Below are 25,381 nucleotides of genomic sequence, written 5' to 3' on the forward strand. Positions count from 1 at the left end.
AAAGACGCTCGGACTCAAGACAGCAGGACAGGACTGGTCAACAGCACAGCTCCTCTCTCAGGCATACAGACACCACAGCACAGCACCACACAGCACGGCACAGCACAGAAATACACAGCAATCCAGATGCTGCGAAAAGCCTTCCTTACACTCCTCCTCATCCACGGCCTGGTGCTGAGTCTAGCATCTTCGTCTTCGTCGTCCGAGGAAGATGGAAGCAGCGAACAGGAGCACGATAAAAGTAAGTCCGATTTATTTTCGTTTGATCTTTCCCGTCTTTCCTTCTGCTTGCCACGTTTATTGTGATTTAGACAGAGGAAAGCATGGCATGTAAGTGTACTGAAGCGTGTGTATACATCTGTGACTGTGAGACTTCGAAAGTGAACTGGAGGAGTTAAGGCAAACCTCAAACAGCAATATGTGCATTCAACAGAGCAGTGAATTGGGAAACAAGGGACAGTCAAAGCATGCATTTCTCTGGCATGGTACAAAATTAATATGTTCCTCTTTTGTGTTTTTGTTTTAATGAATTCCTCCTGTAAAATGTGTAATGCTGGTTCAGAATAGTCCAAGAGAAAAAAAAAGTCTTGTGAGCCTAATTAGCCTAAGCAGTAGGGCAGTCCAAAGCTCTGCACTGGACACTTGGACCACACACACCATAAATACCACAACACTGTGCAATATCAATGATACCTTTGCCAAGTGGGTAATAATAACTAAGTCTGATAGTTACAAAGCAATATTTGAGTTAAAATTAGCCCCCAAACTTTAAAAAAAATGCTGCTATGTACAACGGGGAAAAGTCGGAAACTCTGAGATGTATTATGTTAATGTTTGTTTGTGTGCATGATGGCTGTACTGTTGGCTTGTAATTGTAGTTCTACATCCTCCACAAGGGTAATGAAGTGTGATGTAAAGGGGAGATGACATGCCGGTGTCTTCTAGTGAGAAGTAGGTAGGTCTGCACACTGCCGATCAGCTCCAAAAATAAACTTTATTATTTAAAAAGCAACGTTTCGATCACGCTGGATCTTCATCAGGCATGTAACCTTTTTCAACAGTCTGACTTTTTTGTCTGGCACCTGCAACAAGTGTTTTTGGATGTGCGCACCCTACCCAAAACTATTTCTAGTGAGAAATACACACACCATGGACTTGATAGCATCATTTTATTGACTTTTATCAGTTATTCGCTCCCACCTTTGATACATGATATTATGCAAACGTTTGTTTAACAAATTGTTTTATCTGTCATTTTAGTATTGTATAATCATTTGGCTAGCAGTGAAGTGAGGATATAACAGTAGTGTGAAGAGGGTTTGCCCAACAATACATCCTTACAGAAGTACTTAGGCTACTTGATTAAATTCCAATTCTGTTCTGATTGAGAAAGACACATTGCTTGTTTATAATGCTCCGCTCTTGTCATTGAACTCAACGTGTACGATTTCTCGACTTACTTTGAGACTAATTAAGAAGGACACTTGCAAAACAAATGTTTGTGCACAGTCATAGGTTCCATAAATGGGTAGCAAACAGTTACTCTGGACTAGGCAATGTACTCTTCCAAGCCAGTGGGCAACTCTAAATCCAGACCTGAAAAGAATGGGTCCCCTGTTTCAAGTACAGTAAATTGTCACATCTAAGGAAGCCAGAACAAGAAGAACAGAATCCTTAATTTGAGTTATTAAGTTATTTTAGAACTGTAACATGGAAGGACCTGTCTATGCCAATGGCTTTTGCGTATCTGTGAGGATTCTCAATCATCCAGGTCATGTTTGTTAAAAAAAAGAGTTACGTGTAAGCACCTGGACTTCTTTTTGAAACTTGCAAACCGAGCTCCTGACATACGTACAGTACTCTCATTTGTGGGTCACTCATGCTTTTGCTTGTTTCACTCACCCATTTCTGCTTGAACCCTGTGACTTTCCCCATGGCCGCTCATCCCTCTGGGAAAAGGAAAAAATGACATGGGGAAATAGCTTGGGATGGGAAATAGCTCATTCCTCTGAAATTCCACGTCAGTGACACATGGATGCTGCTGACGGGACGGCCTGTGGGCTGTGTGGTCTGTGTGGCTGAGGAGGACTCCGTGTCTACGTGCTAGTCAGGCAGGACAGTACATGGAGTCCAGTCCAAGTCCAGTGGAGTCCGTATCTGGGCTGACCACCGCTGCTGTGCTTACTGGCTCTCATCCTCCTCTGGCTCTGCCTGCCTGCCAGTCACAAGATCACAGGCAGGGGACATTTAGTCATGTCTCTCTCATGCAGGTACAGCATCAAAGTCTCTCTGTGGTGGTGGATGGAAAGAGCCAGGCGAATACACACATTAGCACACACACACACACACACACACACACACACACACACACACACACACACACACACACACACACACACACACACACACACACACACACACACACACGGCAGATCACACATATCTGGATAGCCACACTCTTGCACGCACGCAGGCACGCACACACACACACACACACACACACACAGCCTGGGCCACCCACCCTCTCGCACATCACACACACCCACACACATTAAACAGACATTTTTCACACTGGGCTGCAAACAGGGGAGTCAGAAGGTCATTCAGTGGTGGTTATTCATTCATAAGAGAGAAAATTACCAGCAACATTCTTCAAAATACGCAGACACCTTGTTTGCACAGGACTGAAGGGGCCCCTCCACTCTCCATCATCTCACAAGGGTGCTGGCCATACGGGACAGAATAGTGTCACTGGTGGATAGGTATCCTTGTGAAGCACCTCAAAATCCCTTTCTTTTAAACGATTGCGTAATGGGGGAAAGGCAAAAGGCACACAGGTGCGCAAACACTCCTTATTGGTCCTGCTTTCTCCTCGATAAACCATCAATCATGCAGCACTTTTGTGCAACAATCACCATCACCATCACTCATGGGGACTTTTTAAGGACAATGTAAACATCTTCTGGGATTGCAACAAAGATGTCGACATAGCATGCAAGACGCTTTGTCAATATGCTCCCTTTTCCACACGCTTCATTGAAACTTATCCGTTGCCCTGTGTCGCATTCTTCCAGCCTGGGACTATGAGTGTGTCGTGTTCTGCGTAAACTAACAGCTGTATGGTCAGGTTTTAGGAATTGCCTCACATCGATACACCTCAGCTTGACTTCTTCTGTAGCACAACATTCTGCTGCGTCACACACCACAACTGCCACGCACGCGGAGATAAATCAAGGATTGCCCTGGGCAACTGTTAATCTGCTAGGTAAAATAAAGCCACCCGCGGTGACTAGAATGGCAACAATCTAACAATCTAGTAGTCCTACTATTTTTCCGGGGAATATGAACTTAAAAACATTTTATATATATGTTTAAGTCTGTTTGGTGAAAGACAGTCCTGTAGGCTATAAAGTAACATTTTGCATGTTGCAGTTTACATAGCAAAGCAATGTAGCCTATACAGGCCTATGAATATATGAAAATATGAAACACAATTATTTGTAATGTAGGGAAAGCTGTAATAGGATTTGGGAAACGACTCTGAGGTTTGTGGACTTCACGTGTAATTCCTTCCGGTATGCAGGCCATGTCTCCACTGCACTTGCTGTATGTCTTTGTCTGCACGCACCGAAACGCCATCTGACCTGAGCAAAGAAACATTAACTCCTCTGCCTTCAAAATGGCATGCAGTGCGCATAGCTTATATACCATTTCTGTAAGCCTATCTCTAGTGCACTTGTGCACTTCGGGCACTATGTTTCAGTGAGTAATATATATATACGACATACTCACTGAAACATGAACTCTGAAGTGCACAAGTGCACCATTTGAGATCCAGCACGTCTCCAAATGTGTTTCAGTCACTAAGGTGTCCAATCGGGGTGTCACACTCCCGCCGAGACGGCACGTTTCACACTGAGCCCACGCGCAGCTCCGCACGTTCTGAGTCAGATGAGAGCTGAGTTGTGTTAGCACCGCTGCCAAGGGTATCCCTTTCGCAAGTTTCAGTGACTTCAACACTTACCACATAATTTTACAGGAACCCTTAAGATGCTGCTGAGGTGGAAAAAATACGTGGCCCTGAATCATAGCCTAGTCTTCATGGGCAGTCGTGTCCCTACGTGCGCTGGAGAACGTAGCCTGTGATCTACAAGAGTGCAAGAGTTACTGGCTTACTGTATTTCACATAGCTTGTCAAATATAGTGAAAACTCTCCAAATATATCCAGGCTGGATGGATAAAAGGGACCACATGTTTAAGGAAGAGCTAGTTTGCATAGAGATTCCCAGCCAGCTGAACAGGTGGGTGGCCGGCCAAAGGCTGGTGTTTCCAGTACACTGTGACTATTTATGGGCTAGGGAGGGTTTTTTGCTGACTACTTGTAAATACACCTTATAATACACAGAGGAACCACGGGGTTGTGACAGTCCTGTGGAGCAAAACAGTGGAAGGAGCAGAGCGGTCTCCCTCAAGGTTTTCAACGTTTACTCTGGCTCTCACCTCAGACTGCCAGGATTATATGGCGCTAAATGACCCATTGTGGTTGTGGTTCCACCATTGTGGTTCCACCTGGACCACTGCCACATTCACATACATTTTTGAGAGAACCTGGAAAAGTAACCGAAGCAAAATGATGCTCATACCAAAATGAAGTAGCCTAACACTGGTGCTAAATAATGCCATTAATCAGCCTACTAAATAATAGGCCTATATGCCATTACATTACACTTAGCTGACACTTATCCAAAGCACATTAGAGACTTATTTACCTTACTTGTGGGCCTATTTAGTCCACGGCTGCCCCTACATGGTGCTCAATAGTAGTCTACAAATAATTCCAAAGTAGGCCTAATACAAAATGCCAAGCTCAGAATCAGCCCTCGCCAAATGCACATTATCCTCAAAAGACCATAACAGAAACAAACCACTTAATGGACACATTTTACAGATACTTTGTCTGTCTACTCTGCATAATATTACGACTCATTCATAGATGTGATAAAAGCTCCGTTCATCTCTGAATACAACTTGTCCAGTGATGGCTACCTGTGTCCACCATGCTGCTTGAGCAGTTTTTAGCATGAACACAACCAGGTAATCTGACAGTGGCAGTTGGGCTTTGGAAGACAATGGGCCCAACGTTCTCTCAAGTCTCAAGCATTCTAGAATGGACAGTGCTGGGTGGGCAGCTGCAACATAATAGCCGTATTCATTCAGCCCACCTCATGAAGGGCTGATTGTACGTGTCCAGCGCTCTGAGCAAAGCTCCTAGTGCTTGTGAGACTAAAGGGACAACATGATGACCGCTATACCTTGCCTCACGTCCACACCACCACAAAGGCCCAGGTGGGGACTGGGGAGTCCTATACTATTTCTTCTCAAATGCAGTTAAGTTTTAGAGTTTAGTTGTTTGTTGTATCTTGGGTAGCCTATCTATTGTCTCATTGGATTGAATTAACTTCAGCTGTAGAGGGAATGTGAAGAGGTGTGGTTTTGATCTTACTTCTCTTTGGCAAAAAATTAACCAGAGTACACTCGCCTCCAAAAGAGTTGTCGCCTACCCATCTGTTTGGAATAACAGCTAATAACCTGACTTTCAATTAATCACTTGGCTTCAGAAGTCACTCATATGAAAGCTACAACCCTCTCGAATGAAAATGAATGTACAAAAATAAATTTCATGCACCAAAGAAAGATTGACCCTTTAATGACCACAGACAGGGCAGATTTTCACAAGACAAAAGTTTTGTCGCCTATCGAACATAATGTGAAAATGAGCAGATAAGTCACTTCAAAACACTTCAAATACGCACATCGGGTGTCATACTTAATCACTGAATCACTCTCACCTCTCCAGAAAATCAACTTTGGCCTTAGGTGTATGTTTAGGGTCATTGTAATCATGGAAAGCAACACAATGAAAATCAATGGAGTTCAATGAGAGATGGTGACATATTTGCTATTCGTAGAGCAATACATTTTTAACTTCATGATGTAATCAATGATAAAAGCCCTCACACAGCAGCAGCATGCATGCAGCTCCACATAAGAGCTGTATCCCTCCCATGTTTGACTTTAGGCACCATGTATTTATTCCAAATTCTTCACCTTTAACACCAAATAAGTCTCTCCCACTGTCCTGTCTCAAAAAAGCCAGCCAAGAGTATGTCAGGCCTAATTCTGACAAAAATGAAGGCTAATGGGACTCATACTCTGAAGTCAAGATCCTAAGATCAACCATTTTCGAACTGATAGCATCAAAACTATATGGTGTTGGAGATGAAGAATATGAAAAAAGAGAAATGGTGCATAACGTGAAACACTGTACAGATACAGCTCTTATGAGGAGCTGCATGCATGCTGCAGGTGTTTGAGGGCTTTTATCATTGATTACATCATGGAGTTCAACATGTATTGCTCTACGAATAGCAAATATGTCACCATCTCTCATTGAACTCCATTGATTTTCATTGTGTTGCTTTCCATGATTACAATGACCCTAAACATACACCTAAGGCCAAAGTTGATTTTCTGGAGAGGTGAGAGTGATTCAGTAATTAAGTATGACACCCAATCTGCGTATTTGAAGTGCTTTGAAGTGACTTATCTGCTCATTTTCACATTATGTTCGATAGGCGACAAAACTTTTGTCTTGTGAAAATCTGCCCTGTCTGTGTTCAATAAAGGGTAAATCTTTCGTTGGTGCATGAAATTTATTTTTGTACAAACATTTTCATTCGGGAGGGTTGTAGCTTTCATATGAGTGACTTCTGAAGCCAAGTGATTAATTGAAAGTCAGGTTATTAGCTGTTATTCCAAACAAATGGATAGGCGACAACTCTTCTGGAGGCGAGAGTAGAGTAGAGAATAAGACACTGAATTAATCGCAAAGGGAAATCAAGGTGTTAAGCAGCCAACAGAATTAGGCCTATCTGCAAGAACAAACCAACCCATATCATGACCGGTATGAAGATTTGATGGCAGGGTTTGGGGGCAGTAAGCTGGAAAAAAAAGTTTGGTCTGATTGTAAATTCTGTTTTCTGCGATGTTTCAGCCTCACGATTAGCAATAACACATCTGTATTGTATTGTGCTCTTCATGCTACTCAAAGACGCTTTTCCATTTAAAAGTTGTGTTACATCACAAAGGGATCCGGTTCCTAGAAGCAGCAGGTCTTGTTTTGATGTGCACACCATTACAATTATACAGCGGCCCTAATGAAACTCAATGTGCTAAACATATTAAAAAATGACCCAATTGTCTGGCTGCGGCAGTAATTAAGCTATTTAATATTATGGTCCTTCAACCACTTTGACCTACTATGGTTAGTGCTGGGAAGGACATATCCAGTCTCTGTAGTTTATAAGCTCATATAACGTCCTTGAAGAGCAATAAGTTTCAACCAAAGGCCTGAGTGTGTAATGCATGAATGGACATTAAAGTTACATAACCAGCACAAGTGGACCTGATGAAGATGGGCCAATATTTGCTGTTGCTGTAGGAGTGTTTTTATTTTGAATGGTTGCAGATTCTGCGTTACAAGCCTTTAGTTACATAATCCACACACCGTTCAGTCAGTGGAATGCTGTTATAGTCATTGGAAAGTTTTTACTACCATACCACTACACTACTATGACATAACTCTGAGTGTTTAGAAATGCATTACAACTTGGTCCTTGCCATTTTGGTAACAGCTAATTTATAACTGGGGCCATGTCTTAACGGTTTGAACTTATTCTTTAAACTCATTTTTGTTTTTTTCTTTCTTTCTACAGAAGGCCATTCACACCACTGGGGATACACAGGTAAGAACGGCTAAATCAATATGTTCATTGGATATGCAATAACAGTCTTTTGTAGTCTTTCCTTAATTCATTTGTGCATTCATGCATTCAATTATGTTGTTTTCCAATGTTTTACCTGTCAGGACAACCTATATGTGTATCAAGCAGCACAAAATATCTTGGGCACATCATCACTGATAAGCTAGAGGATGATGCTGACATGTATAGGCAGAGACGAATGTTGTATGTCCAAGCAAACATGTTGATAAGAAAATTTCACCACTGTTCTGATGATGTGAAAATAAGCTTGTTTCGTGCCTACTGTAGCCCTATGTATGCAGCCTCATTATGGGTCACCTACAAAAAAGAAACATTGCGCAAACTCCACGTGGCATATAATGACTGTCTGAGGATATTGCTGAAAAAGCCTAGGAGTTGCAGTGCTAGTAAATTATTTTGTGACTCTGGACTTTGTACTTTACCTGGTCTCTTGAGGAACCTAATGTTTAAGTTCATGTGCCGTCTGGATAAGTCTAAAAACCGTATTATAATGATTCTAACAAGCTCCAGATGCAGCTCTATCCGATATCAATCATATATGTGGAAGCATTGGTATGGCTGCCTTTTAAGACTGTCATGACAGATACGTTTGTATAAGCTTAGGCATTATTGCTTGTTGTTGTTTTTTTTTCTTCCTTTTCTTTTCCTGCCTATTTTATATGTTATTGTTTTATATGTATAATATGATGTGTGTCTGCCTATTGGGCCTAGAGCCTGTAATAAAGTTCATATATATATTATGTATCTGGCAGAACTGTTTACCTGTTACAGAATAACTCACAAGCAACTCAAGTGCCAGTCAGTTGAGGAGAAACTGTTCTGCTATGCAAGATTGTGATCAGATATGAACTTATTTAGACTGATACATTGGAGGTTTATTGCATCTGTATCAGACCTTGAAATCAACTTTCCATTAGGTCCGAGACCTTGATAGTGGTTTGATATAGGCCTAATTATGGCACACTTCAATGGGCTACTCTTATTCCCCATTCCAGGCTTTCTATAAAGTGAAATTCTATTAAATGACTATTGTTTTTGGACATTGCGTGATAATTCCCTCCATAGTGGGTTGAAGGCTAAGCTCTAGGCATCATTGACGCATTAGTTCTCCTTAACTCAGTCTTGAGAAAAGATTACGTAAGATGACAACTAAAACAAAAAAAGAGAACAATGAGTAGCCTGTGTCATTTCCAAGAGCCCTCATCATGTCAGTGTTGCACAACTAGCACACTGTACTGCTTCATCTTGTCCAGTCTGTGCTGAAGGTTCATCAAGATGACAACAGGAAACCTGGGAAAAGATTGATAATAATAAATAATAATATATAGCCTACGTTTTATATAGTGCTTTTTTGACAATCAAAGATGCAGTTGTCTGTCTGTCTCTCTGTCTGTGTGTGTTTGTGTGTCCCGCTAGCAGTGTTTTGGTTCACCTGAGGGTGACATCAAACATGCATTATCACATTCATCAGGCAGGCCCAAGTTGCCATTTTCACCTTTGTTGACCTTTGTTATTTGCCACTTCCAGATCAGGACACGTGGGGCTCTATGTTCACCGACTGCAATGGAAAATCCCAGTCTCCCATCGACATCAACACCAAGACTGCTGTGCATGACCCCAAGCTGCCCGCGATCTCACTGCAGGGATACGACCTGACCGACCAGCCTGCCCTCACTCTGCTCAACAATGGGCACACATGTAAGAATACAAGATTGGGCGCTTACATACAGTAGTGCATGCCCATGGGGACCCAGGTTCGAATCTGGACTGGGTCATTTACCAACCCTACACCATCTCTCTCTCTCTCTAGGCCTACTTTGATTCCTGTCATCTCTCAAACTTTCATATCAAAATAAAGGCCTTTAGGGGCCAACAAATACTGTAAATAGAATGTACTAAGATTGGGTGACAGATCATATTTAATGGACCATTCTGTTTTCCTGTACTTGAACTGCCGCATGGCATGCTTTACATGCATTGTGTAATTGTAGGAAGTAGAGGTAAAAGCTTGTGTTCATGAATTACGTGGCCCCATAATGCCCACTGCTCTTTTAGTGGAATGCTAATACTTGAAAAGACCTTATTACTATAGTTGACTACACTACTCCAACATTACACAGAGCCTTTAGTAATACATTCCAACTGGGTCATTGCCATTCGGGTTACACAGCAAATATATAGCAGATTAAATATACAATATTACTACTACAGCAGCAGCTACTACTACTACTACTATGGTATAAAAATAGTAACCACGAGTAATATTACAATACTAACTTTGGACTTGGGAGATACATTAGTAAAGATGGCTTAATCTTGTCTCTCAAAGGTAGATACTAGGTCGGTAGGCCTACTAGGTAGGCTATATAGACAGTAGGCCTACTAGGTCGCATGCAGTATTCTGATCTCTCTCTCATCTCTTCTAATGATGGTTTTACTGTATGTGTTTTGACCCTCTGTAGTGCAGTTGATGCTTCCCCCCACCATGCGCATAATGACCGGCTTTGACCGGCCGTACTACGCCGCACAGCTCCACTTTCACTGGGGAACCGTGGAGGAGCCGGGATCAGAACACACCATCGACAACGTCCACTTCCCCGCAGAGGTGAGATACAGATATCATATGAGAGAGAGAGAGAGAGAGAGAGAGAGAGAGAGAGAGAGAGCGCGAGAGAGAGAGAGAGAGAGACTGAATGAGAGAATGAATGAAAGACTGAATGAATGAAAGAAAGAAAGAAAGAAAGAAAGAAAGAAAGAAAGAAAGAAAGAAAGAAAGAAAGAAAGAAAGAAAGAAAGAAAGCTGGAAAGCTGACACACTATGTCTATACTATGTGTCTCTCTAGATCCACGTGGTTCACTACAACTCCAAGTACGCCAACATCTCAGAAGCAGCCAATAAACCAGATGGGCTGGCTGTCCTCGGAGCTTTCATTGGAGTAAGTCCTGTCAATCATTATCAATCATGCTTTTTTATTGGATGGGTTAGGGTTGGACTTGTTATTGTTTGTTATTGGCTGAATCACGACAGCTGACACCCAGGGCACAGGAAGATTGGGGGTGGGGGGCAGAATTTGGAATTTGTATTAATTGAGAGCAGGGGCCTTTCAAGATGTCACCAAAGAAAGTGGATGTAAGAAGAAGCGTCATTTTGTTTCTTTTCCGGTATCCACTTTATGTCGGGTGAACGCCCCCTTAGGAGACCTTCGGTTAGGAGACCTTCGGAGTCCTGAGGTTGAAAATCAATGAAGTCCCCTTAGCGCTGTAGATGGCGGTAGCGAACGTCTTGCGCAAACACCTCAAAAAGAGAAGAAGAAGTAGGGGACAACGCCACCTTAGGAGACCCAACTTGACCACACGCTTTTGCATTGAGTGGGCGAGTTTTGCGATATCTTGGTTTGATTCAGTATTTTTGATGTCACTATCCCAGGACTGAGCAAAGTTGCTGACTCTGCATCTGACATGGACCTCATGCTAAACCACTGCACCAGTTGGCAACGTTTTGTGCCTGGTTCCTTTTTGATAGGCCAAGATGGGAAATGTTCCTGAACATTTTATGTTTTCTGTCTTGAATTTACTCGTGGTAGTCTTACAGGATACCTTTGAACTAGTTTTGGTTTTGAAAGTTAAAGCATGTTTTTTTCATGTGTACACTCAATAACATTGCAAAACAACCCCTGAGACTTGGGTCTTTTTGAAGTTACTTTGTCATCTAACAGTATGGTCTTCTCCCCTCTCTCTCTCTATCTCTCTCTCTCTCTCTCTCTCTCTCTCTCTCTCTCTCTCTCTCTCTCTCTCTCTCTCTCTCTCTCTCTCTCTCTATCTCTCTCAGATTGGTCTGCATGAGAATGAGAACTATGAGAAGATTCTCTCAGCTCTCAAGGATGTCAGTGTCGAAGGTAGCACTTCAATTTACTTTTGTTTGCTCGTATAGAAATATCTTCAGAAGCTCTAAAGCTTTAGTGCATTTCAATTGTTTCATGCATTGTTTCAGTAGTTCACCCAATTTACTAGTGTTACTTTAAATCTTCAGATGTACTTTCTGTTTCTTTTACGTAATATACACTTTTGTACTATTGAACATAGATTGATGTGGCAGGAAACAGATGTTGTACAGTAGAAAACAAGAACTATTCATGCTTCTGTTTGGAATCACCTCAGGCCACAGACACATTGCTGGCATGCCATGCACTTGTCAGCAATCAAGTCTTCATATATTGATTTATTTTTCTCTTTCTTTCTTTCTTTCTTTCTTTCTTTCTTTCTTTCTTTCTTTCTTTCTTTCTTTCTTTGCCTCTCTCTCTCTCTCTTTCTATCTCTATTTCCCTCTCTCAGAAACCAAAACAGAGATCCCAGGCTTCAATGCCCGCCACTTGTTGCCCAACAGTCTGGAGCGCTTCTACAGGTCAGAGATGTCAGAATGAAAAGTAGAAGTAAAATAAAAAAGAACCTTCTACTTTCTTTAGTAAAGCTAACTACACAGAGTAACTGATCTACCAGTACGGTAGTCTATCGACTGATTCTCTGCTGGTTGTTGGATCAAATTTGTGGCGGATTTCCTGGTGTAACAGTAACAGCTATATAGCACTAGCCTGATTATCATCGATGTTCAAATCTCTTCGAGACTTGGTCTGACCAAGAGCATACCAATGAACATTTCCCAAACAACATGATTGACCCGCCTCCCTTGGTTTGCTTATGGTTGTTTGCTTCCTAACAAAGTGGGAGGAGTTCCTGTACGGGATATCAGAAAGTCAGAAAGTACTTGCATTGCTCTTGACCCAGGGCTGCGTTTCCCAAAAACTCAGTAGTACTTAAGTATGAGGGGCCACCTAGGCAATATATCACACCTCTGAAAGTTTATGCATACAATAATTTTATAGGCCCACATACAGTATTTTTTTCTCGCACATGCAATTAAAATGCTTGTGCAAAGTGCATGTGCTAGATAAAATAGTGTATGCATGATGTTAGACCTATTCTGATATATTGCCTAGGTGGCCCCTCATACTTAAGTACTAGTTAAGGTTTTTTGGGAAATGCAGCCCTGACTAGTTATAACGCTGAAAGTGTTGCGTCACTAGGAGGGCACAGTAGCCTGGCTAATATAGCATATGCAAGTGTTGTACTTATTCATCATGAATTTGCTTCTACTTTCGACCCCTCTGCTACAGATACACAGGCTCTCTGACCACCCCTCCCTGCTTCCAGACCGTCAACTGGACCATGTTCAACGACACCGTTACCGTGTCCAGGAAGCAGGTTAGTTGCCGCCATTAGCAAACTAAACACTGCTGTTAATAATATTATAATAAAAAATATTCATAACATTGCTAATCCTAATAGCACAAGGACCCTTGGACTTTATGAACTCTAATGACTTAACCCTTCCATGCAGAGGCACTGTGTTAGCCTATAACCTTATTGGCAACAAAATGGTAATGTCAGTTTTAATCTGTTACTTAAAGTGATACTGTCCCATTTTTGGAAATAAGCTTATTTTACACGTCCCCTTGAGTTAAATAATAGGGTTTTACCGTTCTCCTATACTTTCAACCGTTCTCTGGGTATAGCAGTGCAAATTTTACCTCCAAGCTAGCAGTTAACATTGAGTCCTATGAGACCAGTTAGCCGCCAGCTGGTCTCATAGGACTCAATGTTGACTGCTAGCATTGAGGTAAAATTTGCACTGCCATGCCCAGAGAACGGCAGGAAGTACAGGAGAAAGGTAAAACTCAATCATTTAACTCAAGGAGAGGTGTAAAATAAGCTTTTAAAAAAAAAAAAAAAATGGGACAGTCACTTTAAGACTCTCAGTAATGCCATAGCAATGTTGGTACGATGCTAGTTCAGCAAATAGTGAATGGGTTCCATCTGCATGACAGGGCTAGATTCTACACCCCAAGTACAACACAGTCCTATGAGACCAGTTAGCCGCCAGCTGGTCTCATAGGACTCAATGTTGACTGCTAGCATTGAGGTAAAATTTGCACTGCCATGCCCAGAGAACGGCAGGAAGTACAGGAGAAAGGTAAAACTCAATCATTTAACTCAAGGAGATTTGTAAAATAAGCTTATTTCCAAAAAATGGGACAGTATCACTTTAAGACTCTCAGTAATGCCATAGCAATGTTGGTACGATGCTAGTTCAGCAAATAGTGAATGGGTTCCATCTGCATGACAGGGCTAGATTCTACACCCCAAGTACAACACAGCCCCCCCCTCTGTGTTTCATGAGGTTCCTTCTCTGTGTCTCTGTCTTTGTTATGATTGTGAAAAAAGCAATGATAAAATTTTAATGACAACACCATTATCGTGTCCAGGAGGCCGATCAGTTGGCTTCATGAAATGAAACAATGCTGCTTATCCTAATAATCAGTTAACGATTCGTCTTAGCCAAGTCCAAGCCGATGTGAGACGACGTTCAGCTCTTGTTTTGGTAAATAAGCGTCATTACAACAGTAAACCTCATCCAAAGCCTGCCTGCGGGAAATTGTTCTGGAGGATTTGGGACAAATGGGGAGCTCATCACGTAACCAAAAAAAAGGTTTTGGAGGGCTTGGAGCTGTTGATAATTCCCTCACGCTCTTTCTCTCAGCTGGCAGCTCTGGAGGACACCCTGAAGATGGAGCAGAACCAGCTCCTGTCTAAGAACTTCCGCGCTCCTCAGCTCCTGCACGGCCGACACGTTGTGGCTTCCTTCGGCGACACACCTGTTCAGCAGAGTGAGTTTGTGAAACAAACACACACACACACACACACACACACACACACACACACACACACACACACACACACACACACACACACACACACACACACATACGAAGCCTGAACCTACACCGCACCTATTCCTTCAGTGTCACACCTGTTCAGCAGAATGAGAGTTTGACACACACACACACCAGGGCTTGACATCAACTTTTTCGCTTGCTGGCCACTGTGGCTAGTGGTTTTCCTGAGTCATAGCCATCCAGCTATTCTATTAGCCACAAGTTTGATTTTTGTTTTTTTATCATGAAGCTGTACATCTAACCTCAGAAGAGGAGTGCATGGGTTTCTACATTGAAATAAAACAAGCAAATAGAAACTGAGTAGCTGAGCTTTTTCTTGAACTTAAATACAAACAGTTAATACAACAGGGGGGAAGTGCTGAATATACGTAAGCTATGCTGATATGTCGTACCATAGAATAAGCAACCTGCCAAATTGGCTAGTAACACTGCAATTGTTACCAGCCCACAGCCAAGTTTTACCAGCATTTGGCAGGTTGGCAGGTGCCAGTGTCAAGCCCTGGTGCACACACACACACGGCACGTGCATGTGCACATGCACGTGCATGTGCACACACAAATACTGTACACTCTCTCTCTCACACGCTCTCATACACAAACACACACACACACACACACACACACACACAAACACACTTGCATGTGTGCCTCTTCCTTCAGCGACTCATCCATTCAGCAGCTAACCTACGCCCCCCCCCCCCCCCCCCCCTCTCCCTCACGGCCGCACGCACAAACACACACACGTGCCTTCCTTCAGCAACCTCACCATTCAGAAAAGTGACTGTATGACAAACGCGCTCACAGACACATACACTCAAACAAAAAAACAAACATGCTTGCATGCTCGGCTCTTTCTTCAGAAACTTGCCCATTCAGCAATGACCATGTATGACCCAATCCCACCTCCCCACCCTTCTCAAACACACACACACACACACACACACACACACACACACACACACACACACACACACACACACACACACACACACACACACACACACACACACGTTCTGGATGAATGACCCATCACAGGGTTTCAGCATATAGACCATACGTGACTATTACACATTAACAGCGGCCCGCTCACCCTGCAATAGTGAGCAAGGGCGCATTACTGCACGGGCCTACTGGGCACAGGACCAGGGGCCCAAGAGCCAAGGGGGCCCCGAAGCCCGAGTCTCCGCACTACAAAAAACCCACTTCATTATTGGTCTACATTTGTGTTCCCATATTGTGTTAAAATTACACTTTAAACTACTGTATTTTCAAATTCCCTCCGAATCTCCATCAACGAAGGCACTTCTAACATCTTCCCTAAACCCCCAAATCTTTTGGAACATTGTGATGCCATGGAGGGCAGTGTTGCCAGATTTGTCTGATCAAAACCCGCCCAAAAGGTTCTCAAAAACCACCAAAATGCACTAAATTCCGCCCAATTTCAACAAATTGCATTGGTTTCTATGGGCACAAAACGGCTTAAAAAAACGCCAAATGGCCATTTTTTCCCGTTTTTACCCGCAGACGGCCATACCAAGTAGCCCAATTGGGCAGGCAACCGCCCAATCTGGCAACACTGATGGAGGGGGGGCTTTCTTGTTGTCTGGCCCAGGGCCCTATGGAGTCATAATCTGTCCCTGATAGTGAGTGCTGTGCTGCGGAACCCTTGCACCTCACATTCTACAGTAAAGCCTCTTTCACTAAGCTAAGCCACAGTATTAGGCCTTAAGTTTTAGAATTGTTTTGAGGTAAAAAAAATGTGCAACGTGTAGGTTTCCATGCACGCTCACACCACGTGTATGCATGGGTTTGTTTATTTGCTTGTCTGATTGTGTGTGTTTGTATGTCACTGATTCTTGAGAAAGTGGCTAAAACAGGTTGTAATGTTGACAGAAAAAAACAAAGTGAATTACAAAATTATATGGTATATCCTCGTAGACTAAGGTCTTGGCTTTTCGGAAATGCACAAGGCCAATCTCCCCATTATGTATTTTTTTCAGAAATCAGGCTTTTCTCCGATCATACCTTGTTTTTTGTCAACACCGTCAGACACAATTAAAAGTTATTAAAATTGTATTGATTTGGTTGCATATGTATCTGGAGTTTTTAAGTGATTATGTGTATTTTTTGGTTCACACATATGCCTTTAAATGTTGAAAATTCACTTTTGTTCTATTTTAATACTGTTTCATGTGTTCTAATTTTAAAATATCTACCGTCATACGATGCTTACTTAACGCCTAAATAGAACAAACAATTTTTTGTAATTTCACAAATATTCGTGTAGGCTTAAATTGGCTATTACTTTGATATTTCAACAACTCCTAAGGAAAAATGGTTGTAAGCACATTCCTTTAAAATGTCCAAAACTCCTTCTTACGGTGGTGACTTAAGAACTGACGGTGGTGACAGTAATCTGAGAGTGGTGAAAGTGGCCTAATTAGTAAATGCATTTAGCAAATAAATAGCCCTCTCAAGTCAATGGCATCTTGCATAAACACTTTATTTTTGTGTGTGCACAGTATGAGCATGTGCTTTTACTTCATTAGTAGATTATCTAGGAAGTAAGCCACTGGTTGTTGAAAATGTGGTAAAAACAGCTTTTTAAGTTGTTCAAATCCAAAATATAGAGGTGTATTATCATAGATGTAGGTCTTGGCTGTGCAGTGAATGCATTGGCCAAGCTCCCCATGTTTAACATTTTTCATAAAATGGGCTCTTTCTTGTTTTGCCAACAGCGGCAGAAGAATTAGAAGTAAAAACACATGTTTACTGTATTGAAGTGAATTACTTTAACAATTCAACATAACTGTAGATACTTATTGTATGCATATTCTTAAACATGTCAAAAACACTTAAAACATGTGTTTTTTGTGAACTCCATCAGATGTCACCACCGTCAGGTTTTCTGACAAAAAAACATCCAAATGCACCTCAGTGGTGGCTAGAGTATCATTTTGGATCACAATTATTACTAACATGCCTAGTAATGTTTCATTAACCAGCACAATTTAGTAAAATATGGAACAACATGATGAGCAGAACAAAATCTGACGGTGGTGACATCTGACGGTGTGAGACAAAAAAAAAACACTCTTTTAAATATTATGCATTGTTTGTTAACATTAGCCATTTCATTTTCGCTCTGTTTCTTGGGTGCTTCATACCTTTTCTGAAAAAAAATATATTTATTAACATTAATGTAATACAATACTATTAAAACCCCCGACGGTGTTGACAGTTTATGGTTGGGACAGTACCAGTGTCCAAAACAAATTAACAAATTGAGGACAAAATAATAAACTTACAGGAGCTTCAGTGATGGTGAAGTAGGCAGTAGAGCTAAAGGTTTGAAAAGGGGTCCTCAGTAATGAAAATTACCTTGCGCATACCTGATTTTATTGTCTTTTAGAAAAAATCTGACGGTGGTGACCAATATGGTGGACACATTTTGAGCAATCAGTAAATAATAGTAAATATTGTTTTACATCCACTATGTGCACATCTGTAGAACCACTTTAATATGGTCTTCCACATCATGGTGATATTGTTCAATTCTGTTAGTGATTTTTGTATTTTAAGTCAATTGAAATGATGATGTCAGTCCTTGGGACAGGCGTTTTTACAGGGTGTGGACAGGTTTATAGCCATGAAAAGTAATAAAATTGCACTTAAATATTTCAAACAACTGTGTATTCGTGTGACAGACCCCTTGGCCATTACCTGGGTTCATTTTGTTTGTGAAAATTTAGTTGATTTTCAACAGAATTAATATTTTACTGCAGGGACATGTTTTTGCCAAACTTTCAAGAATCAGTGATGTGTGTGTGTATTTGCGTCCTGTGAGTGATGTTTAAACATGTGGCACACATCTCATCTTTCAAAATTCCCAAAGATTCCCAAAAGGTTTGAGGTAGCGATGTTCATTATATATGTGTGCGCGCATGCACTCATATACTTGCACATGTATGTTTGTGTGTAGATGTATGTATTTCCTTCTTGCAGTGATAAAAACTGTACATGCGGTACATGTCTCATCTTCCAACATCCACAAGATAAGAGATTTTCTCTGGGAAAGTATTTCCTTCAATCTCTCACAGACTCGGTGGCCCTTCAAAAACAGTGTTATCTCTTTTTTTAAATGTAAACTAGCGGCTAAGGGATGTTAACGCATGACAACATGCGACCTTTGGAGCCGAGACATCCGAAAGAAAACTAACTCATGTGCTTCCTATATGATAAACTCTCTGCCCAAACATGTGACAGCCGTCCTGTTATGGCGAATATAGGATGCTCACGCTCACACATACGCGCGCACACACACTTTCTCTCTCTCTCGCTCACGCACACACGCGCGCACACACACACACACACAGAAAGAAAAAAGCGTGCCACATCAGCTGTATTTATCAGGCAGTAAAGATTCTCAAAGATCTGCTGCGAGGCCAAGCACATGTTTGAAGCCATTGATTATCTTACTTTTTTTTTTTGCAGGTCCCAAAATCGTTTCCCTGAAGGAAGCAGATTCCAGCACAAGACCCAGAGCGTCTACTGGAGGAGTTGGTGAGAAACAAGAGCCTTTTGTTTCATATTTCTGAGGGGTTTTACACCTTTATTAAGCAGACAGACAGGGCAGTGGAGAGACAGGACACGAGTGGGGAGAGAGACATGGGGATGGATGGGGAAAAGACCTCAGGCCAGAATCGAAACCGAGTCCCCACATAATGGTATGGTGCTCTAGTCAGGCCAAGAGCATTGCAAATATCGTTTCTGATCTCCCAAAAAATCGGGAACTCCACCCACTTTGTCTGACACCAATCAACCAGTAGCAAACCTAGGGTGGTGGGTCCACCATGCCATTTGGGAAACGTTAATTGTTATCTCGAAGAGATTTGAAAGTCGATGTTAATCAGGCTAATGGTGCACTACCCCGCAGAGCCATTTCACCCTTACATATTTTTTTTGGGCCTTTTTGGACCTTTAATAGACATATCAGTTTGAAAGTAGACGGGAAATAGATGGAATAGAGAGAGAGACAGAGAGAGAGAGAGAGAGAGAGAGAGAGAGAGAGAGAGAGAGAGAGAGAGAGAGAGAGAGAGAGAGAGAAGGGGTAGGCTTGGGACATGGCCCAGGCAGGATCTGAACCTGGGTCCTCATGGCCAATACACCCAACCTGTCCATGGCACCCAGTTCACAGCACCCCTGCTGCTACATATCATTTATGACATTATAATTAGGCATTTAATTTTACAATTTGTCTTTGGCACGTGGCACATTATTTATGTACACGACAGTCTTATCTATGGGTTAAGTTTTATATTAGCCTGTTCCTTGTTGGCGCACGGCCAATTTGATTTCATGCCTCACCATTCTCCCCCACCCCTCTTACATAAGTGTACGAAAAAGAGTTAGATAAATAAATGGCATTTGGTTTGAGCAACTAATGACCTCTAACGGTCTCTTACATGGTAAATATGCATGCATGCAAATAGACAGAGAGATAGACAGGTGTGTCCAGAGGAGATGGGACAAAGTGCACTTGATAGACAGCAGGGTCTATTCAGGACAGGTATGGATGTGAATGATGTGATCATGCGTCTGTGGAGGTCATTATCTATACAGGATCGTCATGGTAGTCGAATCAGTTAGGTGTTATAAGCCATTTATGTGGATATTTTTTAATGCAGATCATTTTTTTATCAGTTAACGTGTAAACATAACATGTGGATTAAAATTAAAAACTTTGTGACAGGAGCATTTTAGCTGCCTAAATGGGATTAACCCTCTAGCTACCAGAATTTTTTTTGAATAGGCCGGAATTCTACCAAGAATTCTGAGGAAAAATTGACATTTTGGTCATATTTTAAATAATGTCAAATAACTTGAAAAGACATGAAAAGTGTCAATTACAAGTTACTTTCATATTAAAGTAGAGAAAACACACTTTCAAATGGTATATCATTTATGAATAATTAATTGTTCAGTATTCCCATGGAGTGCCTTTGATGTGGATTAAATGATAAAAATGTGATAAAATCCGATATTATCTAGGCTTATCCATCTATATATCTATATATTTAGGCCTATCTATCTATCGATCGATCTCTCTATCCATCTATCTATCTATCCTTCGTCTATCCATCCATCCATCCAGGGTCAAAGTTGAACAATGATCATGTGACGACAACAAATGTTGTTCACCCAAAAGTCCTGTTTTCAAGCGGTTTCAAGCGGTATGACTGTAATGGACTACACTAGCTAATAATGTTTGAACTAAACCATGCCAAAGACGTGTAAGGATAACCGTAGAAGTGTCCACGATAGCAGACAGGACATGAATGGAGCTGTAAGGAGGTTTCCCCTCCCAATTTGGCACAGGTAAGACGCGCCAGGCATCACCGAGTAATACGGAATTGAAGTGCTACAAACACCACGTTGGTAGGTTATTATTGGACGTTAGCATTCAACTCAACGTCTTCACGCACATTGTTATGAAGGACACGTGGAGTAGTAACAGTCCTTGACTGCTTTGCCAAAGCTGACACGCAAAATGAGAAGCCTATCATGCTGCGCTTCCAGATGCGCTGATTACGCAGAGCTGTCGTGGTTGTTCCAGGAAACTAAGATAGTTGGATACCAACATATGGTTTGACTCTGAAAACACGCCGAAGACAGTTTACATTTTTAATATGTAGCGTGTAGACATCGGCTGGACAGTTGTGTTTGCTATTTAGGACCATGGCACAACTCATCACAGTTGAACACCATCTCATAAGCCCAATAAAACAACATGATCAAAAACAGCCTAAATGGTCATAAACATGTGCTGTTGACCATGAAAATAGATCTCAGAGGGTTGGAAGTTTTCATATTTAGTGTATATTGGTTGTAGAAACAGAATGGTTGTGTTTGTAGCCATCCAATCTCGGACGGCCGTCATTCGAATTGACGGCAGATTGCCAAATCGCATAAAGCGGCGCATCTCGTAATAAAATCTAAATACTGAAAAATAATATAATATAAACATATAGTTTTTATACTGAAAGTATATCGAGGAGGGTCTCTAATATTGAGCTAAAGTGTTTGAAAGCTGGAAAAACTGCATGATGACGGCCGTTCAGCCGTATTTTCATATGAAAATATTCCGGCCGGCCGCGGCCGTTCTGGTACAGATCCAGCCGGACGTTCACGGCCGTTATGGTAGCTAGAGGGTTAAACAAAAAAACAGTTTTGAAATCCACATTCTAAATCATTACAATGAGTATATCCAATCCATAAAATATCCATATAGGCTACATGTAACAGCTTCTTAAGCAACCAGTCTTCTTTTTAAGAGTTTGAGGCTAGACACTCCAGAAAGCCCAGTTACTCATAACATAACTCCTTTAACCTCCGATACGTATACAGTAGGTATCCCATCTTTAGCCTGATACAGCATGTTACACCATAATCTTACATATTCTGTTTTCTTTTTCTTTCTTGTCACACAGCTGGAATGTCCAGAGGTATGTACCATGGCTATTTTATAAGTAAAATGTATGGTAAAATGTATTTTGTAATGTAAAAAACACATGATAATGAAAAAATGAACGTATGATTTAATGTATTTTGCTCTGAGAACTAAATAATAAGACCTTTGATCTGTTTCGCAGGTGACATCTTGGCCATAGCTTTCGGAGGGCTCTTTGTGGTCACTCTGCTTGGCTTCTTCATGTACGCGTATCAACAGCGGAAAAAGTATGTGGCTACGTAAACCAGTTATTCTTTCTCTCCTTCATCTCTCTTCATTTCCATTCAAGTTACGTACCTTAATATATCACTGCTGAATTTCAGCTAAAAGACAAATACATGCTCGCTCTTCGGTCTGATTAAGTGAAAAACAAAATGTTAATGTGTGTGTCAACACTGATTGCTGCGTGGAAAGATACACAATCTGAGCTGTTTCAAAGAACGTTGACATTAGGAGTGATGTTAAGTGGTTTGATAACCTTCTGTTCTCTGGCGTGAGGTCCCAAAACCATTTTATCTTCAGTAAAAACACAGTTGTGTGCAATTAAACAGGCCAATATTTACTTGAACGTACGCATGTATTTAGGGGTGTCATAGCCTGGCTATCGCGACTGCAAGTCTCTTCAAGACATTAATCTGGCCAGTCAAAGCATCTACACTACAACATGTCAAATTCAACACAAAAATGGAAGCAACCGTAAGTATTTCCAGTGACTCAATGGGGCATGCTTAAGGCCATGACATATCAGTTCAGTTAACAGGTAAGTGAAGGAATAGGTGGTTTAATCAACTGAAGCTCCAGTAGCATAGAGAGGCATTTCATGAACCCATGCAAGACATGCCCTTTGCATATCCCATGGACAAATGCTCTGGATGGTTTGCCTAGCCAGACTAAAGTCTGAAAAAGACTTGCAACTGTGATAGCTATAAGCTAGAGATGTCATGCAGGAAGACCTCTTTTATACAAGCAAAAAGGTTAACATTTCTCATGTTCTGTATGCTTCATCTGTGTGTAGGTTCAAGAAAGACTCCCGCCAGAATGTCATCTACAAGCCAGCGAATAAGGAGGACGCCTAAGACTCCACAACACCTGCCATCACCAACCACATTGCAATATATTTATGTTGTTCTTCCAGCATTAGTTGAGCTTTTATATTGTGCACAAGTGTTAGAAACCTATACCACCACGCCTGGTGAATGTGACATATCATACCGTAGCGGGGGTAGAAGTATTTAGTGTGACACGTTAGAATAACGGTCCCTTCTTATTTCTCAACACTTTAATGTTCATTAATGAGCTAATTATGAACAAACATTTTACAAATGTTTGTAAATCAGTAATAAACAACCGGCGGCTGCACAGTGGAGTGGGAATCGGCTTCGACTGGATGAGTTTGATGTAGCTTTTGTGTAATGGAGGCTAACTAGCAGAGTGTGGCGTGAAACGTTAGTAAACCTCCCTCCCAAAGCCTCATACAGTGCGATAGCGTTGGGCTATCGGACTGGCCCTTTAGCTCAGCTGTATCGCACTGTGCTTCCCATTCCCAAACTGATGCGTTGATTAGGAGGTGGCAGGTTTGCTGCCCCGAGGGGGACGAACTGTGTGGGAACTCCTCGGTTACGCTTGGCCTCCTGTTGGACTACATCCATGTTTCATGTTTCGTGTCTTTGGCTTTTTGAAAGACAAACAGCCACGACTGCTGCGGCTGTGTTAAAAGTATTTCTTACTCATTAACAAGCATTTGTAAATGTTTTATTGATAATTAGTTAATTATTTACAAAGCATTTTAGGGACCGTCATTCTAAAGTGTTATTGTGATTAGCAGTTAGTGTAGTCTGCATCGCCAATTTTCTCCTCATTGCCGTTACGTCATTAGGCTGTTAGATGTAGGCCGAGTTTTCTGTATTTATTATTTAAAGTGGCAGTTCTTCACTCTTCATAGTTTAGATGTTCCACAAAGGACTTCTCGTTAAAATTACCTCGTAGTTTGTAAGGTTTGTCATGCAAACAATGAAAAATACCTGTACCTCTAGAAGTATGTTTCTTAGGAAGGGGGTTGAAGAACCAACTTTGTATTGTATATTTAAAAAAAGACTGAAAGATTGAATGTATTTAATGTATATTTTTATTTTTCTTGTTATGATATTGTGTGAAGCCTTGAAGCCTGTAATATTTTCTTCTCATCACTATGCCAACAGGACAGATTTATGAAAATTTAATGTGTTTTTGATCTGTATATGGAACAATAAACATATGTATTTAAGTTTTCCCTTTTTTATAATCTAAATTATTATGATCACAGTCTGGGTCAGAAGGTTCTCTAGGTTTTCTATGATCTCTGATGAAAACCACACAGTATGACGGACAAACCAAACAGTATATTCTGTCTCTTCAACTGAACTACATGCCCTTTCAAAATTACACATCACCATAGTTACTATATATGCATGAGGGAGACTCTGCATCTCACATCTGAATATGTCAACCTACTGAAGAAAATAAACCAAAGCTAGGGAGCACGTACAATCCTCAAGTAAACAACGCTGGCCTAAAAACAGCTGTCCTTGAAGAAAACAGAAGAGTGGGTGGATCTCACTGCCCTGCCCCCTACTATATTTACCACAGGAGAATTACTTAGCATACAAGGTCACCCCTGGTCACACTGATTTGTGGGTTGTAAATCAAGAGAAAGATGTCAGTACAAGCGTACCTGTGAGATAACCTTGCATGTCTTTGGAGTGTTTATGGTTGAACAGAACAGGGTCAATGAAAGGACAGGGTTTATATAAGTTGAGGAAGAAGGGAGGCTTTTTGTGTGCTTCTAGGTAGGGGTGTCGTACAGGGGGTTGAGTGTTACTGAGTCACCAGGGCCCCATTTACTGTATATAGGGGGTCCATACACAATCCGATTTATGTAGATAAATGGTGTGTGCGTGTGTGCGTGTGTGTGTGTGTGTGTGTGTGTGTGTGGGGGGGGGGGGGGGGGGGGGGGGGGGGGGGTTTGGATGCTATGCCCCTGCTTCTACGTGACAATGTAAACAGGGCAAATGTGATTACAATTTGAAAAGTTGAAATTGCTTATGAGGACCAGTGTTAATTTTGTCAGCTTTTTTTGATTTAGTCGTAGTCTTAGTCACAATGACGAAAATCAATTTTAGTCTAAGTCATATTTTAGTCATTGCCTTCCCAATTTAGTCTTAGTCTTTGTCTAAATGACGAAAATCAATTTTAGTCTT

General features: G+C 41.4%; 1 protein-coding gene across 2 annotated transcripts; it reads left to right on the plus strand.

The window, feature by feature from the left end:
- The first annotated feature begins 55 nt into the window (after window positions 1-55).
- Window positions 56-24,386, plus strand: ca9 (carbonic anhydrase IX). Of its 2 annotated transcripts, XM_063211306.1 has the most exons (13): window positions 56-241; window positions 7,776-7,805; window positions 9,372-9,542; window positions 10,307-10,449; window positions 10,688-10,780; window positions 11,674-11,740; window positions 12,177-12,246; window positions 13,016-13,103; window positions 14,440-14,566; window positions 19,130-19,198; window positions 22,126-22,140; window positions 22,288-22,372; window positions 23,161-24,386. In XM_063211306.1, the coding sequence occupies exons 1-13, from the start codon at window positions 127-129 to the stop codon at window positions 23,219-23,221; spliced, it is 1,134 nt and encodes a 377-aa protein (XP_063067376.1). In that variant the 5' UTR covers window positions 56-126; the 3' UTR covers window positions 23,222-24,386. The 2 variants fall into 2 exon arrangements, with proteins under 2 accessions (XP_063067376.1, XP_063067377.1); XM_063211307.1 differs by lacking the exons at window positions 7,776-7,805; window positions 9,372-9,542.
- Window positions 24,387-25,381: the final 995 nt, after the last annotated feature.

Source organism: Engraulis encrasicolus, chromosome 11 (assembly GCF_034702125.1).
Source record: "Engraulis encrasicolus isolate BLACKSEA-1 chromosome 11, IST_EnEncr_1.0, whole genome shotgun sequence".
NCBI lineage: Eukaryota > Metazoa > Chordata > Actinopteri > Clupeiformes > Engraulidae > Engraulis > Engraulis encrasicolus.

Bases quoted from the DNA above. Each gene is read 5' to 3' on its own strand.
- ca9 (XM_063211306.1), top strand. From the start codon at position 127: ATGCTGCGAAAAGCCTTCCTTACACTCCTCCTCATCCACGGCCTGGTG. The intron at 7,806-9,371 runs GTAAGAACGGCT...TGCCACTTCCAG, and splicing joins ACACCACTGGGGATACACAG to ATCAGGACACGTGGGGCTCT. The intron at 12,247-13,015 runs GTCAGAGATGTC...CCTCTGCTACAG, and splicing joins AGTCTGGAGCGCTTCTACAG to ATACACAGGCTCTCTGACCA.